The sequence below is a fragment of the Accipiter gentilis genome, chromosome 8, assembly GCF_929443795.1.
Source record: "Accipiter gentilis chromosome 8, bAccGen1.1, whole genome shotgun sequence".
Lineage (NCBI taxonomy): Eukaryota > Metazoa > Chordata > Aves > Accipitriformes > Accipitridae > Astur > Astur gentilis.
This window is the reverse complement of record NC_064887.1, coordinates 13,518,885-13,538,315: the sequence shown is the minus strand read 5'-3', so window position 1 is coordinate 13,538,315 and position 19,431 is coordinate 13,518,885. Positions and strand designations below refer to the sequence as shown.

The following is a 19,431-nucleotide window of genomic DNA, read 5'->3' as shown; positions in this document are numbered from 1 at the left end:
GCTCCTCACTCCTCAAATACCATTCTAAAGAGAGATAGGAACAGATTGTATTAGCCCTCTTCAGCAGAAGGGGGATGAGAAATTAAGGTGAAAGTTATAAATTAAATTAAGAAGTATATACTCACTGACACACAGAACCTGGAGCAATTAGAATTCTTTGGTAATTTGTGTATTCAAATAATTTTCATTGACTTGAGTTATCTCTGTGAAAGATCAGTGCTTCATAAATCAGACCCAAGGGTCTCAGACTAAGCATTCAAAAAGTAAACAACACACAATTAGTAAAAACATGGCTTGATTAGATTGGAATCACACAGAAATTCTGTAATAGAGGCAAGAATAGAATCTAGCAGCTAGCATTAATGCTTAACCATGACAGCCTTGCCTTCCATTCCTGCAAGGTCCCTTCACACCTTGCCATTTCTTCAGCAAATCAGGCAGCAGTCCTAGCAACCTAGCTGGCACCAGAAATGGTAAAATCTAGACAGTGAATGAGGCTGAAGTTGTCCCACTACGCACAGCCATGAACACGTCAAAGAAGCCTGAATCAAAAGTGGACAAGTGATTTCAATTATAGCACTTCCCAGTTCCTGAACCTTGACTTTGCAACCCTATGAGTATTATGTCAGCTTCGAAGGTACATAGGCATACCAAAAAACCCTAGAAATCTGCCCACAGCACGACAGTGACACCTATGTTATTCACAGCAGGGCCAGAACCTTCCTATCCACCACGCAGATGTCAGTAAGTTAAACTAACATAGTAATAGTGGCAGCAGCAGAGTACCACCTTCTACTTCAGTAGTCACACTATTTTTCTTTTATAATTATAACGTCATGCTTGTTATTAGGAAAATTTTTTTCCAACCAGCTCTAGTGAAAATAATATATTTTCCCCTGGCCAACACATGTCGTTAAGAAAGAAAATATTCATATTAAAGAAGCATCCAAAATCTTGAGTCTAACAGGCAGTTGTATTCCAAAGTTCATTATGTAAACTAATTAAGAGGTATTTAACAAGACTAAGTTCTAAATTGCTTTTTGTGTCTTTCACCTACCAGTTCTCCTTTTGGGAATACAAATTATTCACTGGGCATAGAAGCCCACCACCCTGCAAGCATAGCAAAATAGAAGTGTAGACGTCAGAACAGTGGCCTTGGACCCAGGAAGCCTGAGCCACGGTCTGGCCTGCTACTGACATGCTTTGTGGTCTCAGGTAAATGACAACCTCAAGGTCTCACCTTCCCAATCTGTAAAATGGGATTGATACTTGATCTCAAAAAGAACTGCATGGACTTGTTATATTACTGTTATTGAAAAAAAGCCTCAAACCTCTCCACATGTAAAACCGTGTGAAGGCAAAGTATTTAGCATGGTCCATTTAGTTAAAGAATTCTCACGGATCCTGCAAAAGCCCCATTTGCTCCCTGCGCAGGGAGATCAGTGGAGCTACACCTCTGACCTTTCAGGCATCACCCTGTAGGGACTGGGGAACAGAAGGGCAGATCAGTTCCAGGGAAGCGCAGCAGGGGAAACCTGAGGCACTGGCATGAATTCCATCAGTCAAATTTATAATGAATTAAAATTTCTTTCTGCAAAGTGCTCTTAACTTGATGTGGATTTAGCTACCGGACAACTCTAGACATGATGCAATTAAACGCAAGGATCCTACAATGGAATGATGGATAAAGTCTTTCTCAGGTGCTCAGTTCCTGTGCACAGCAGGTGCTCAGGTATTAGAAGTAAGAATATAAAATAGTAAAATCTAAAAATCTATGTAAATGTATGTTCTAGAGGAATGGTTTCAACTGACAACTCAAAGGTATAAAGAGGTCATCTCACACTGCTAGTAAAACATAATTAGCAGAGTGACATAGCTTTTACTTATTAATTATATTTCTTTTGTATCAACGCTACAGGAACTGTGGCCAAAAAAAAATAAATCAGCAAAAATCTTTTCTGATGAGAGCTCTTTTCCCCTATTAGCTCTGCAAAACATATGAATCCTGAAAGAATGATATTTCCTTTCAGTTTTGCATAGCAGTGTGTACAAATAAAAATGTTAACTGCCAGGACATAATTTTCAGTATGCTTGTCTTACTTGAGATGTGTGTTTTCTGTTTGGAGCACAGCTGTTCATATTTCCCAACATGAGCTTCAGTGCTGTAAATATCTTCTCTGTTGAGGGCTACACTCCCAAAGTACTGCACAGGGGCCACACGTACAAATTGTGTTAGTGCTACTGTAAACTGTGTGTGTGCAAATCCATGCACAGCACTTAAGACCACGGACCTTGATCCCACCACTTTGCCACAGAAACAGAATTGCTCTATTTAATGCTGTGTGACATTAATCAGGTTTTTCAAAAGGCTTTTATTCAGCTAAAAGAATGCGTTCTGGGATAAATTTTAGATTATGCTGCAGAACTGCATTAATGAAGCAAATTACTCCCAGCAACCTGGAAAACAAAATAATTTGGAAACTGAAGGTAAGATCGTCTGGGGTTTATTGCCACATTTTTTACAACAGCGTAAGTCTGTGTTGTGTTTAGCTCAATTTCTTTACTTCCGGATTCCAAAACCAAGTCCTTTGCCTGTCAGCATAACACAGCTGGCAGCACTACCGCCTCCACGCTAGAAGGTCAGAGATGCACATCTCTGACTGAGACATGGGCTTGTATCCAACGCTGACGCTGCAACAGAGCGTTCGGGGGATGTCGTTGCGCAGTTAGAGCTGCCTGCCTTCAGATGAGACATTAAATCAAGGTCATTTCTGCCCATCAGTGGGGACCACCTGGGTGAAAGGTAACAATCCCATGGCAATTTTGACAACACTAGGACATAAGCACGATGGTCTTAACAATATTTGCTCCTAACAAATAGCTTCTGGTATCTGAGATCCTTTTGAAGCAAATGTTAAGCAAAAGAAAAGAAATCCATGGGACTATCCAAACCATGCCAACAGTATTGCCCTGCTTACTTTGCAAAGCTTTCTCTATTTAGGAGGAAGGGTAGCTTACTTCTAAGCACAATGAGAGTACTGAGTCCAAGTACACATTAATACATTTTGTATCGATGTAGCATATGCTTGTAAGTTTTTACAAACACGGATTCATGAATTTCCAGTTTCCTGAAGGCAATTTTGCAACAATAATTATCAAATTAGGTTAGTCTCAGTCAGTCTGCTGCTTTAGGAAGAGGGAAAAATGCAAGTAACATAAGAGGATGGGGAATAAAAGCTATTCCTGCACCATTTTCCTCTGAGCCCAGCAGTCAAGTTTATTCTACAGCTGGTGACAAAAGTGGTGGTTGATGGCCATCTACCCGCTCCGTGCCCTGGCTTTGTGACTACAGAGAGAGAATCTGATGAACAGACACGGGCATTTTTTAGCTTTCACAGGATCAATCTATATTGTAAGATCAAGAGCAGAAAGAATGAATGGTACAACTATCGATGGATGTCAGGCTGTCACTCTGAAAGTGGTGAAATATCACATCTTTTAATAAGAGCTAGAACAATACAGAGATAATGTAACAGGCTGGCATGGAAGCGTGCTGTACTGCACTTGGGGAACTCAGGTAGTCACAGAAATCTCCCATTCTGATCAAGGATTTCACCTATTCTTCATGGACTACAATCAAGCAAGAAGGTTTCTTTTCTTTTCTTTTTTTTCTTTTTTTTCTTTTTTTTTTTTTTTTTTAATGAGACACTGTCTGAACCAAAGATGAGGGGGAATCACAAGCCTATAATGAAACCTTTGGGTACAGCACGAGGTTTGATGGGGGAAAAAAAAAAAAAAAAAAAATCTGAATTGATTTGCAGGCAAGAAATTATAAAGCATGTTTTTCTTTCCAAGGAAGCCCTCAAAAGGAAATTGAGAGGACTTGCACCATTTCAGGTATTGATAGGGCTCTTCATTGTGTTAATTTGAGCAATCCTAGGCAGGTCTCAAGGAATGAAATATGTTGCTTTATTCATTCATGCGACAGGGGAAATAAGAATGGAAGAATATCAGATAAAAGGCAAACTAGACTAAAGTTATCTTTGACCACAACTGAAAATGAGAAGCAAAAGCTAATATATACATAGTAGATAGTGAAGTAAAATTAAGCATACAAATAAAAATGCTGCTTCTATAAAAATAATATGCATATATTTAACATCCATCATGGGAAAAATTCCACTGAAGTTACAATTAGATTTTCAGAGTAATTTCAGTAGCAACCTATTTCATTTCTGTAATGAAATGTATAATGATTTCATCAGTAACAAATTCTCTAGGTAGTATCACAGTAGAAGGTTTAAGGATGGCACCATTAAATAGCATCCATAATTGTTACAATCAAATGCATATTACACAAAAGGGTGCATTTGTGGATGACTGCTAAATGTACCAATTTGCCAGATTAGCATTTTGCTGAAAGTAACACTCTGAGCCTTCAAGAACCTATTACCTATGGACCAAAGCTCGTGTCAAGCCCATTTTCTTCTGCAAAATGAAACTGGGCACCCCTTCACAGTAAAATTTATATTACAGCCACAAATACTACTGTTTCAGACTCCTTTGCAGGAAGCTGCGAACAGTGCTTTGCAAAGGGCGACAGAACTTGGGCAGTGAACCTGACAAAACACCAAATCTATTTAACAGGAAGGGAGTCTTGCAGACACACACACAGGTTCCACAAAGCATGAGACCATGAGGTTTCATTTACAGGATACTGGAGCAAACCTAAACAAGCAATCCAGAAACACATTTGCCCTCCCAAGTCACCTAGATCATTAAATAATAGATGCTATCTCTGGGTAGAACACTTTTTAAAGATTATCCTATCTAATACAAAAAAGTAGTAGAAATCTAGGACATCCTTAGGTAGACACTTCATTGCATCCAGAAATAACTAATGGTTATATATAGAGATACTCACATTGGAAAGAAACAAAAATGCTACATTCATGAATGCTCTAGCAATTTAAAAATTCAAACAGATTTTAAGATGTATTATGCAGTAATATCTACTCAGTCACATCTAACATAGAAGTGCCTGTTAATGATATGTAGTTGCTAAAATTATATTTATGTTTATAAAGATCTTGCCAGACAAACTAGATTTTTCAAAGAAAAATGACGTGCTTAGTGAGTGAAGGGAAATTACGAGAGGCGTTTCTGCATTTAGTAAAGACTGATAAAAAGACTGATTTTCAGGAATTCTCAATACAGTTTCCTAGATAATTGGACAATTAATCTGAATGTATGAGAACTACAAATGTATATACAAATAAGGTGTTTTGAATGTAAAATGAACCACTAATTTCTTACCAGATCTGGCACATGCCATTATGAAAGCTGTTCCTCTAATGAACAAACACATTTAAACTGCAAGAACACTACCACAGACTGAATGGAAAAAACAATGGCCAAAAATCCTATTTCCAAGAATAACTCAAACCACTGTAACATTTCTCACGTGGACTGAAATAAAAAAAAACAACCCACCAACCACAAACCAAAAACCAAGCAACCAACCAAACCAACAAAAATATCACTTTGCCTTTTAGTTCTAAACCTTTTTTTATTGGCCTTATACAACACACATCTTTGTGATCTTCTCGTTAAATCTGCCATATCTTTACAAACAATCTACAGTAGAAAATAAATGGTATTTGCAGGAAGAGCGGAAAAGCATGAAGAATGTAACAAGCTGGGCATCGTCTGGGGAAAGCATGACGTGATTCATCTCATGAAAAAACATCCAGGACATTACAGGAAAAATAATTCCCAGGTAATTTGATATCTAGAAGCAGAGGTAATGTTATGTCATCTCCTTTCTTCCATTACAGCTGAATCCCACGCAAAGTTCTAGGAAACTGAAATACCAAGAAGTGAGGAGGGGGTAGGCTTTTGCCGTGGATTAATTAGGAAAAATAAGGAAGAGGTTTTCTTGATAACATGGTGATAAAGGTGGAACTTCAAGTGTCTGTATACACTGGAAGAAAGAAGAGAATGAGAAGTGGAAATATTTAAGATCTTTAAAGAAGCAGGAAATAAAGAAATATAAACAGCTGTAATATTTCCCATATCTCAGTCTGAGGAAAAACTGAAGTGGTGAGCTATTAGTCCACGGCATGATCTTCCAAGAGACGTGGGCAAAGACCCAAGAACTGTAAATATAAAAGCAGACAGGTTAAAACCTGAGTTAATGTGGAATATGGGTCAATCACACACTGCAGGGAGATGAGCAGCCAAATTGTTTTTTTTTTTCAGCTCTAGATTTTATTTTTTGTATATGCAACTATTTACCACACACTGAAACTAGAAGAAAAAGATATGCATTATTCATGCTATTCATGGTAGACATGCACTGTAGTTTCAGTGAACAGGACTGGAAGTAATACCAGAGGAAATAAAGGCCTTAAAGGAAGACCCTAATCTCAGAAACCTCAGAGTGTCACTGTAATTTTTTTTTAAGGATTCTGTTATGATAATAGTTAGGTTTGCAGAAAACGATTTCTGCACTATTCAGATAACCGACCTCACAGAAGGCCATTTCTTCCCCAGGAAATGAAGAGTGGATAACACCCACCAGAATGGGAGCAAGCCATTTAAGAGCAAGTGGAGGGAGCTCCACAATGCTGGTTCCTATGTGATTATCAACAGCTTGAACATAACAAATGTTTTAGATTTCACGACAGAATTTACCTCGCACTGCGGCCAGCAGAGATGGCAACTCATTTTAAGCCGGAAACAATATCACCCCCATCCATTGCTTGAAAATGACTTCTCATCTACAATTACCTGTCAGTTTTGCCTTCTCATTTTCAGCTATCACCAGCCTCCATACCTACAAAAGTCCATTTCTCCTTTATTCTTGTGCTCCGCTTCAAAATAATTTATTAGGAGTTACACATGCTTATCAAAGGCAGACAGAATTCATGCAGAAATTAATGGCAGCCTATGGAAGATGCTATATATCATTATATAATATGTGCCAACACTGCTGTCACAGTACCTGGATTGCCTCGTCCTTTGTCAATCAGAATAAAGCATTAGTGTAGTGCAAAGATTATTGTTGTTGTTATTGTTCTGACAATAAAGTTCTGGCTGTAATACAACGGTAATAAGTGATAATCTATCAGGGATAGTAGACCCCCAATCATATTATGACAGTCAATCTGACTGCCCCCAATTTACTTTTTGAACATGACCAGAAGTGACTTGATCCAAAAGTGTTACTTGCTCTTTATAAACATGAATCCTTTACAAACATGATGAACCTAAAGCTGTAAAGAGCACTTTGTTCCATGCCAGCAGCAGGACAGAAACTGAGGCTAGTTCATAAGAGTTCCAGCCTGTTCCTCTGCCCATTCTCTTCTGAGTAAAAGATCAACACTAATCATCATTATTTGCCTTACAGTAATGTTATCAGCTCCATCAGTTGTCACTGATACTGGTGATGACAAGGTGTGTCCAACACCAAGGACCAAATGGAGCAGAAATGAATTGGACAGCTCCAGAATGGGCTCACCTGAATGGGGAATCCTACAGGTTGGTCCGTCTACCTCCAAGGCACTCTCCTGTGGGACTCCCTGAAGGTCTGCCATTGAGAGGATTAATGAAGGAACACCATCTACTATGAGTTTGAGAAAACTACATTTCTCTGGCTTCTAACTAGAGAGCCTATTTAGCCTCAAAAACACTGAAAAGTGCCTGTACTTAGCTTTTGGGAGACACTGGCATGGCTGCAAATAAACTTTTTAGGGACTCACTCCATCTAAGAAAAAAGTCATGCGTGTAAAAAGACATCGGGAAGAAACTTAAAAATGTACGTGAGCTCTGACCTGAGACACAATTTTGCCATAGGTTCTTCTGGTTTGAAATCTATTTCCAGTTGCTTTTGCAAAGCCTGTCACCAGAAGACTGGATCAGTATAATGCATCATCTTAGGGCTACATCTTGAATTCATTCAGGAACCAAACCTTCTGCAGAATGCAGCAGTAGCTATCCTAAGAACAGCCTCTCATCTCCTGCATCTCCAAGTTATGCCTTCAAAGCTGTCCTAAATGGTAGTACATTTTTGGAGAAGAGGTGATCTGATGATATAGTGAAAGACATTCTGGGCAGTGAAGGGCAAGCCAAATTGGAGAGGAGGCTGAAGAAAGAAACCGGCAGTTTTGGACAACATGCACTGGATCTAAAATGAAAGAGCTACCAGGAAATAGGATAGACATTACAAATCTTTTACATGATAGGAGAAACTGTATTGTAAACTAGACAATGTTAATAAATCAATAAAATTAATTACACAAAAAACACCTGAGAAGAAAATTGTCAGTCATTGATCAATTCCATAATATACTGTATGTCATCAAATATAGGATTATTGGTTTTACCTAAAGGCCAAACTTTATCCTTCACCTTGGTGTTTAATTTCTATTGTAGGATATTTGCCAGTGCTGATGTATACTTTCAGTGTATTGCTCTGGCACTACTTTGGGATGACTCTTGTGCATGCAGTCAAGCATTTCACAGGAGCCTGAAGGCATCCGAAGAAAAGCTTAGAAAAATACTTTTTCAACTTGATGCACTCCAGAAATTATATCTTCTCTTTACAAACATGAATCCCAGGGACCAGTACTCAAAAAGGCAGAAGGGAGGGAGCATGGTAGCATCACTGAACTAGAACCAGGGAAACCAAGCCAAACCAAATTGCACTTTGGCTGGTGTAATATTAATACGAGGCCCTTGAGCATTCTTTGCAGTCTCTAACTGGCGCAAGCAGGTTCTGTCCCCTGGAGAAATATTGATCTAAGACCTGTGGCATTTCCATCAATTTCAAATCCAAAACTCTGGGTCCTAATTACAAGAGACTCTTAAAGACAAATTCAAGAAGCTGTACTTTGAAAATGATGCTATTACTTGCAGAAAAGAGGACTTGACTGGTATGAACAAGGTAAAGGCAGTAAAGTGCACCCCTGGGGTTGGGGATAAAAATGGAGGATAAATTGTTGTTATTAAGTGGACAATCCCAAAATCACTCTAGTAATTTCTCTGCACTCGTTTTGGGAATTTCATTTAACACTGTATTTATTCATCTAATGGGCATGCCAACTCCTTTTCTGAGTGACAGGAAACAACAGATTACTGTAATCTCTGACTAGCTGAATATGAAAAATATATCAAATGGAGAGAAGGAAAAATAAAGATGGAGGAAAGAAATACTGCAAATAACACAGAACATAACCTTCTCTCCCCCCCCCCCTCCGACTGAATTGGCTGTCATTTTAGGGTGCGGTCCCATGGACACAATTTACCATGAACTTTTCAACGTTGGTGGTAATATCACCTATTGGTTTAGAGACAGTTCAAAAATTATTTATAATGAGTAGACAAAATTTACAGCTACACCCACAGAAAATATAGCTCCTTGTTACAGATAATGTAACTCTATCAAGTAGAGCTATAAGAAGCACACACTGCCAGCATAGTAATGCCAGTAAGGGGCATGAGGTTTTTGATATGACAGTCATACAGGCCCTTTTACAGACCAAGTAACACATATTTGGTAGTATGGCTTAATGTATTCAGCCAGACAAGAGAGACTATCCCCAGAAAAGCAATTATTGCTGGTGCAATCTGCATCTGCTCTAAGAGGGTCTCTGAGCTCATTTCTCTCTATGCAGCAGTTACACCAGTCCACCTGTTCCAGCCTGATCTCAGAGCAGATAGCACAGATTAACAGCTCAAAAATGCATCTAAGGTTCACATTTTAATATAACAAAAAGCCTAAGGGAAAAGGCTCATGTGATAGAAAGTTTCCACCAACTCAAAGAACAATACAAAGGACAAAACTATGTATTCAATCCACAGAGTTTTGCAGCAGAACCTGAAGCTGCCAAATGCAAGCTATGACAGATGGCCATGGGAGCAAACTTGGAAAGCAAAGACTTTCAAGGAAGATGGCTGCGGCTTTAAAACTAACTAGTAATTGGCACGATTGTCAGTGTTAGGAGTCTGTCTCTTGAGCAAGTTCTAGCTGCTGTGTTTACATGCGCACCCATGCACGTATGTGTGACTATGTATGTGTGGCTGGCACGCTGCTTCCCTGCAGGGAAGTATTAATAGCCTCGGGTCAGCTCAGTGCTGTGCATCTCTGCCAGAATAGCTGTGCTGGGCAAGAGCTCAAAGAGCTAAAATCGCTGATTGCCATAGCCAGCAGAAACCCCTTGTCTAGAAACAATTATACAGGCAAAATTCCATTTTCACTCACTCTTTTTACTCTGTGGTGTATTTTGTACACCAGTACAAAGTGTACCTTAGTTCTCATCACTGCATCCAAAGCTAGCAACACTTTGCTACAAAAGATACCTTGAATCGCCATGAGAAATAGACTCCAGGTATAAACTCAGGAGGGTGACACTGAACTTCTTACAATGGAGGCATGTTAATTTTTAAACAGCAATAGTGGGAGGATATTCAGTGAGTAAGTGGTAAGGCACTACTCTCCCAACTGATGAAATGGAACACCAAGAAGACACCTTGCTTGCTATTAAAACAAACCAGCCCATCCTTCCTTTAGCAACTATTATTAACAAAAGCTAAAATCACATCATGGTAAAAGAATTCAGTTTTCATCCAGAGTAAGAGCAGTAAGTTCCTCCTTCCTGCCCTTAACCACAAGCCTCACTCTCACCTGCTCATTACACTAGCAAGTCCACCTTTCCTACCTTCCCCAGTGGTTTGGTCTCATTCAGAAAGCTATTACACCAAACCCCTCTGCTCTTTTCTTTACCAGTCCAAAGAATACTCCATTCACTTTGTCTGGTCCACTTGTCATTTAACTAAAAAAAAAAAAAAAATTACCGATAGAAGTTTGTCTGTCAAGCTGCCTAACTGCAAAACTTAGGTTTATCTCTGTTTTCCAAATGGTGTCAAGTCAATTTTCAGTGTTCCGTCTCTCATTTGGAGAGGCATTGTTCACACTTCTCACATGGAAAACACAACTGGCACCTTCTTGTATGGAGTCTAATATTATCTAACACAAACCTCCCCTTCGCTAGCAGTAAAAAAATCCTCAAGGAGGTGGGAGAAATCTCTGAAAATTACATATAAACAAGGTGGATGGCAAATCTATGACACCAGGCACCTTTTCCAGTATAACCTGTAAGCTCTGTTCAACAGATCAATCCAGCCCATGACTGTGCATCATAGACATTTATTTCTACCAGCCTAGATTCTTTAGGGATTGACTTTTGATGGCACAGCTCACTGGCTGATAGTAATCTCTTCTCAAGTCCCTTAGTCTTTTTTTTTAAAAAGCAGAGCTGCCACACCGGCAGCACTGCTTGACTCATCACATTCAGGCTCTGTGTGGAGCAGATTTAATTCCTTTGTACAGAATACTTGATATATTTATCCTGGCACTTGACTTTTTCCTCATGAGACACCATCAGAGTTGTGGCAGCTTTAAAAACCTAAGCTAATTCCATATATACAGAAGGAAAAAGGCTGAGCTGGCAGGATTTACTCTACTGAGGACACACATCATCTGTGCTCCCTTCTCTCCTGTAGGTTCACCACAGCCTCAGTAGTTTCAAGCGGACCTTGCAGCTTATTCTGACAGTTCTCTTCTCCCAGGTAAAAAGGGGGTTAGAAAGAGGAAGAGGGCAGTGGGGATTCTGGTGATAATTTGTTTAGTGAGGTCTATTTCTGTAATATAAGATGTGCTCCTGGAGTTGCTTATTTGGTGGTTAAAGTCTTTGGCAGGAATTTTATTTTCAAGTGTGTGCCTATGGCTCCCAGAGCCAGGAATGGGAACTCTGGTATGGTTAGCAAACACAGAGGGGTGGGGGGACAGTAACCAACAACCCACCATACAAATCTCTCTCAGAAGCGTAACAAGCAATGCAATTGTCATTAACAATGTTATGTAGCCAATCCTTCTGTAATATTTCCAAGAAAAGTTGTTCCTGAAAATTTACATGGCAGAAGCAGAAAAATATTCAGAAGGATATATGTCATGTTTATTTTTACTTCCATTATTATTACTATTATTATTATTACATGATTAATAAGGCTGAAATGATGTAACTGAGCAATTAATACAAAATTGTGTCTTAGAAGGGATATAAATGATTTAACATAAATGTTTAACATCTTTGTCGACGACATGGACAGTGGGATTCGGCACACCCTCAGCAAGTTGGGTGATGACACCAAGCTGTGTGGTGCAGTCGATGCGCTGGAGGGAAAGGGTGCCGTCCAGAGGGACCTTGAGAGGTGGGCCTGTGTGAGCCTCAGGAAGTTCAACAAGGCCCAGTGCAAGCTCCTGCACATGGGTGGGGGCAATCCTAAGCACAAATACAGGCTGGGCGGCGAGTGGGTTGAGAGCAGCCCCACGGAAAAGGACTCGGGAGCATTGGTATACAAGAAGCTAAACATGACCTAGCAATGGGCGTTTGCAGGCCAGAAAGCCAACCATATCCTGGACTGCATCAAAAGAAGTGTGACCAGCAGGTCAAGGGAGGTGACTCTCCCCTTCTGTTCCTCTCTCGTGAGACCCCCACCTGCAGTACTGCGTTCAGCTCTGGGGCCTCCAGCATAAAAATAACATGGACCTGTTGGAGCAAGTCCAGAGGAGGGCCACAAAGATGATCAGAGGGCTGAAGAACCTCTCCTATGAAGACAGACTAAGAGAGCTGGGGTTGTTCAGCCTGGAGAAAAGGCGGCTCCAGGGAGACCTTACAGCAGCCTTCCAGTACCTAAAGTGGGCCCACAAGAAAACCAGAGAGACTTTTTACAAGGGCATGTGGTGACAGGACAGGGGGTAATGGCTTTACACTGGAAAAGGGTAGATTTTGATTAGATGTAAGGAAGACATTCTTGACTATGAGGGTGGTGAGGCAGTGGAACAGGCTGCCCAGAGAGGTTGTGGCTGCCCCATCCCTGGCAGCGTTCAAGGCCAGGTTGGATGGGGCTTTGAGCAACGTGCTTTAGTGGAAGGTGTCCCTGCCCGTGGCAGGGGGGTTGGAACTAGGTGATCTTTAAGGTCCCTTCCAACCCAAACCATTCTATGATTCTATGATAAATGACTATGAAGCAGATGACCTTTTGTTAACAAAATATCCTATCAATTCTTAAGCTGTAACAATGAATAAGATCCCAAAGGAAAAGACAGAAGTCATGAATGTGTCAGAAGTTAAACACTAAAGCAACTTTCTGCCACAGTGAGTTCCAGCTGACATAGCTTTTTAGTCTCTCTAGGACCCAGTTCTTCCCAGCAAGAGCATGAAACAAACATCTGAATACACCATGCAAGTTCACAGACTGCGACCTTCTCTTTTGACATGAAGCCCAGTACTATTGTCCAAGTTTCTCTTCATAGAAAGTGTCATTCTGCATCCATCACTAACAGGGGGAAAACTTAAACCTTCCCAGGTTGATCACTAGGTTTACTTATTTTTAGTATTTCATATGAAAATGTCAGTCCTGTTTTGATTTTTTCTTACTTCCCATATCTGGAAAGAAACTAATATTAAAACATCCATCACATTCTTGGCTTTCTTTGTGCATTTTTAAATTTAGTTATTCAAGTTTTATAAGAACATGGTCTCTCATGATTGGTACGGGTCCTTCCTATGATTACTCCTAACATGTTTGACAACTATGCTTTTGCTATTGTTGAAATGGTATGTGCCTTATCTTACAGTCAGATAGCACATCACATTTCTGCATGTTACGTTAGTTTTCTTCTATACTTCCAGTGCTGTTGTTTTTTAATGCAATGACTTTGTTTAAAAAAAAAAGACTACACAAATATGTATAAGGTCTGTAGCCTCCTCCTACTTTTTTTCATATCTGGGATATTTCATTTGTAGAAACCTCCGCTCATTTCAGCTGAGTTCTACCACAGAACTTCTGGCCAAAAAGAAAAAGAAGAAACTAGACTTAGGCTGTATGTTCACACATATCTGTGGCTGTGTGTGCCACAACTGTCAAGCAGTTAATGCTCATATACTAGTTTGTTCAGGTTACAGGACAAAATGGTATGTGATAATATGATCCAAATTTATTTCTTCAATATCAACACAGCATTGATGAGTTTTTCAGTTACAATACAGTATATTTAAAAAAAAATTAACTGCTACTATGCATGTTCCTTTTATTTAGTGTTCATCACTATACTGTGAGATTCTTCAACGTTCATGACACAAAAGCTCTTCTCTCCCTCAGAATTCATTTTAGATGAAGCCATTAGATCTCACAGTTGCAGTTTAATGTAGGGATTTTAGGTCATCTCAGAACTTACCCTTTTCCAAGAACAGTTTTAATCTTTGTACAGTACTTGAATATACTTCTTATAATTATGTTTCAAGTGTTATTGCAGCTATATTTCAGATTTTACGTATGTAGGAAAATGCTATATTAGTTTAATACTGACAGTACAGTAAAAATCTATTCAATATTCACCTTTCAGGAAGCACAATCAAATATCCAAGAACACTATTAGACTTGCCTAGCATAAAGTTTCAAACTGCTAATGGGTTTTAAATTGATGTCATAATGCTGCAATTTAAATACATGATGTTCATTAATTTTGCCAGAACTCTTTGTAGAGTAGGAGTAGTACGAAAGAAGCAGGAAGGTTATATTTTCTATACCTGCTTCTTATTATCTGCTTGCCCATTTTTGAAACACAAGAAGAATCATTACATCACCTTGGGGTTTGGGGTGAAGTTTACTCAAATGACAGTAGGTTTCAATTAGGTAACCACCGTGGAGTTGTACCAAAGTAATATTTTCTATGAAAAAAATACCAGGAATAGGATAAAAGTAACTAACACGTGGCAGGCATGACATTTTGTAAAGATGGATTTCATGGGACTTATCACTAAAAATCCATAGGTACAAAGTGGAGAAAATAAGGGACAGAAAGGTCATCTTGCCCATACACCTCCTGTTCACTGAAAGGTCAAAATTCATGTACTTGAGCAAGAGCGCAATATTGCAAAACAGGGAGCCATACTCTCTTGCAAATCTCAGGGAGTCCCCTTAGATGTGGACATTGAAAAGGGAAAAGAGATCACATTGTGGAGGACTACTAAGGGATCCTCTTCTCTGGAGGGCAGGGAGGGTGGGCACTGTACACAAATTTTCTAGGCAAAGAATCATTTCAGAAATATCTCAAAAGTCAAACTAAAATATGGCTAGACATAATGGGCCAGTATAGTACAACACTTCACATCTATTTATATTTCAAATATAGTATGTTTACGGTACATAAAGTCAGTTTTTCCAAAGCTGTTGCTATAGCTACAAATCAAGGAAACCATAGCAACAACCCTGTATTATGTATGGCCTTAATTAGGGATTAAGTTATGTGTCTCTCTGCATTTTATATTAAATACCCCCTTACAATCTAGTTATAGTAATCTTAAAATTTTTTCAGACTTTTTAATAATAAAAATTCCATAGTATTATCCTGTCAAGTCAAATACACAACACCGTTGAAATATGTCTTTACAGCATTATTCTGATCATAGCTAATAATATATGCATCACTGTTTTTCACTTGAGATAAACACAGATGTTCATATCACCATATTTCCTGATCATCTTTAATTCAAATCATTGATCACTACAGTCTTAACCACCATGTGATTGATTTTCCATCATCTCATAACATTTTCATGTCTCACCCCACTCAGCCTTACCCCAAAAGACATCAGCTCCTCTTAACTTCAACTTTTTTCCCTATGGATTAAAGTCTTGGGTTTTTTTCCTTTTTCCTCAGAAAGTAAGTATGCAAGGGAGGGACAGGAGAGGTAGAATAGTAGTTCATCTAGATCTTCTAGCTTCCCTGTCACATCAGAAGACTGACTGGGTTGGTGGTAAATTACTCTAATTACTCTGTTTTATTGACCTTGTCTATGTACTATTTAAGTACTCTGAGAAACTAGGATTAGAGACCCCTGGCATGCTGCATGCACCCAGGCCTCAGAGTGGAGCCTGAGAGGAACAGGTAAAGGAGAACACAGAACAAATGTGAAGAAAAGATGGGCAAGGATGTTGGAAGTGGCTGAGGAACAGGAAGGAGTGCTATCAGACAGCAGGAGACACGTAGGACCCAGTGGGGTGACAGGCTTTAAAGGACACTCTAGAAGACTATGAACACATTCAACAGCTGTGCAAAAATTCTCTCAATGAAAGAGAAAGTCAAAATTCATGTCTTTAAGAGCCTTCTCTCCTATCTTCCCTTCCATCACATAATTTTCTGATAATTCATTATGGTATAGTTTCCTCACCTTTCGGTCCTTGCCCATTAATGAGATGGCATGTGTCCCATTTTGCAAAAACCTTGGCCACAACTGTTTAGAGCATTAGCTGCACCCACAGTCTGGGCCTTCTGCTTATCTTACATACCATAGCAGCATAAAAAACTTGAAAATAAGATCTTAATTCTATGAAATGAGCAGAAATTCAATGTATTTGGCACTTAAGTAGAAGTGAGATATCTGTAGTTTTAATCTCTATGAACAATTGAGAACTGCTGGCCATTTTAATACAAATCGTATACAAACATTTATTTTATAAAGCAATCTGTGTTATAAAAATTGTAGTCTGAGAAAGCTATGAGTGTGAGGAACACAAGCTGTGTAAAAGCTTTTCACGTGGGCAACACAATAGAACTTCCCTTGCACAGGGAATAATTAAGTCAGAAGATAGTGCATTCACAATTAGCAAGGCATGTTCAGTTTCTTCATTATCATTTTAATTAGCAAATATTAATGTAATCTGCAAATACAAAGGGGAAAACAATTACAGTTACTAAGTTTAAGGAGTCCTTCATGACCTAAGCTAAATTGAGACAAATGTCTTACTAATCTATACTGGTCACCAACTTTCAGGACATTCATTTCCATTTACTGTTAGAACTTCCAAGCGTGTTAGCAAATTTAAGAATGAATTAAGGCTCCCACAAGCTACATCTAACCTCTGATGAAGGCAATGGTGAATAAAAATGGATTAGCATGCTCCTCTCCTCTCCAGTTATCAGTTCAGACTGATAGTGATCAAGTGACCATGGCAGCTCTACCTCATTCAGATTCCATGCCTGCCGCTGTGGCAATAACCCAGGGACACGCAGAACACACTGCCCTCTCATTTTTAGTGGGTTCCTGGTCCTTTCGTATTTAAGATATGCTGGATAGAGCCTTAGCCCTTTTGAACTCAAGAGCGGCTCCCATTCATTTCACTGGGACTAGGACTCACACCCTAACTCAAACAGATTTCCTTCCAGGTGCTTGTCCTTTTGCTGCTCTGTAGATAACATACTTTGGCCTCCAATATACTCAGCACTGCCTCTTACATGGACAACAATTAAAAGATACACAAGTTTAAAAGAAGCTGCCTCCTAGAAACTATAACCCTCTCTCATTCCGGTTTTCATATTTAACACTCTCAAGGTAAAATAATAACTAACTTGTCCAATACACTTATAGGACTGAATATCATGAAGTGGTAAAGTATTTTCATTCTCTATAAAAGCTGTTATGTGAATGAATTTCATTTGTGAATACAAGAATTGCAATGTTATAAAGAAAAGTAAGTAGCAGTAAGTGGAAGCCTAATAGTATTTCTCATGACTGACAGTTCTATAACTGATCAGAAACAACTTTTAGAAAGAATTTATTTTTTTATATTAACTTATTTTGCAAGTTTGTATCTCTCATAAATAGGAGAGAGAGAGAGAGAGAGAGAGAGAGTGTCTGGGGAAGCACCACTACCACCAAAACCCAACAATGTCATTAGATATTTTGCCAACTAAGACAGTTTAAAGCAGGAGTCCCTGTAAAATCTGATTTTGTCACACAAGTATTTTCATCGCACAGCAAGTATTTCACAAAGCAGATACAGGCCAAAACATTTTACAATACAGGCTGGAAGTACACACCTGGCTTTAAAATAGCTACCAAGTGTTAATGTAATATTTTCAGAAAAATCCAGTAAACCTATAGCTTTATAAATTTTCTACACTCACATATGTTCATTTCACAAATCATTCACTCTTCCTCTTCCATGCACATACAAACACAAATGAGCTACTTCCTTGGGCACCCCAGGCAAAATTAAACATTTTTAGGACTTTATTACAAACACACACAAGAAAATTTCCTTTTGAGTTAAAGGGACTGATGGCTTTAAATTAATCAAAAAAATTAAATTGTCACTTAAATGGTAGCACACTTTAAAAAGATACTTTGCTCAGAAACATTGCTTGCTTTAGTTTTTACACTAGGCAGGTTGGTAGAAAAGCAATTACGTGGGATCAGAGAAAGAGAGGTCTACTGGTCCACTTTTCTGTGCTCTTGATACCAGATCTTACCTCTTGTGTTTTCACATTTATATATCCATAATGAGTTCTCAGAGGCTGCCTTTGGCCATTAGAAAAAGGTATCCATTTGACGCTGGTTTGTCCAAAGCAGTTTAGGATCAAAGGGAAAGTTACTTCATTTGTGAGACGAACAATGATCAGACAGAGGAATGCTGCAACGAAACTCACAGCAACAATGGACTTTCTCTGTAATGAAAAGATTAAAATCAATTATTAAAACTAAGAACTGGTTTTAATAAAAAATACATACATTCTATTGTAGGATGAAGGAAAAACATTTTAGAAAGCTTTATGTGAAATTATTTTTTGGTAGACACCTTGCTGCAGGAGCACAAGGAGACAGGTGACTGGAGCATTTTGTTTCAATAAATTTGCATTTCCGAGGTTTTGAGAGTTTCTTTTAGAACTGGTTGGAAATTAATCAGTTTTGCTCAAAAAAAAAAAATCAGCTTTTTTTAAGTTTCAGAACCACATCTATCAGTTTTAAATTTTATTTGTATTCGGAATGAATATTTTATGTAAACAACCACACCAAAGCCTCCATTCAAAATCATCAGTTCTCTGGACACACAACAAACACACAAAGTGAAAATGCCATCTGCGGCCATACCACACAAATTTTATTGTGAAGAAGATGATCACTACAGATTGTATTTATTGTGCATTAATTTTAAATCATTCCCATGCAACAGAACTCATACTCTAACCTTAAATATTTTAGAATAAATAGTGAAGTCAACATTCTGCCTTATTCCAGGTTCACGAATTTAGAAAGTGAGGCATTATTATCTCGGACGAGATGACCTCTATTGTTAATAATGTAACAGATCTGAAGCCTGTATCTAATTAGCCTTTGCTTTCCACCTCTAACCTATTCAGTTGGTTGGACTGGTAAATGTAACCACAGAAAGATATCAGCTTTCTCCCTGGGTAACTCCACAGTCTGCAGGAGAAAAACTTATAAGAAATATGATGTTCCCCTCATTTTCAGCTATTTTTTAAATATGGCAGTCAATTACTTCTAGACAAATTACTTCAGGACA

The 19,431-nt window shown here is 38.7% G+C and overlaps 1 protein-coding gene across 3 annotated transcripts in view; it reads right to left on the bottom strand.

The window, feature by feature from the left end:
* Nucleotides 1–19,431, bottom strand: part of ST6GALNAC3 (ST6 N-acetylgalactosaminide alpha-2,6-sialyltransferase 3) — a 231,405-nt gene that overhangs the window by 107,592 nt on the left and 104,382 nt on the right. For 2 of the 3 annotated variants that reach the window (XR_007507042.1, XM_049808591.1), the window contains exon 2: nucleotides 18,380–18,574. The exons of the other annotated variant lie outside the window; for it this stretch is intronic. Coding sequence is in view for 1 of the 2 variants with exons in the window: in XM_049808591.1 (XP_049664548.1) it covers nucleotides 18,380–18,574 (195 nt within the window). In the remaining variant the exon portion in view is untranslated. The remainder of the gene's footprint in view (nucleotides 1–18,379; nucleotides 18,575–19,431) is intronic. 3 annotated transcript variants of the gene reach the window in all.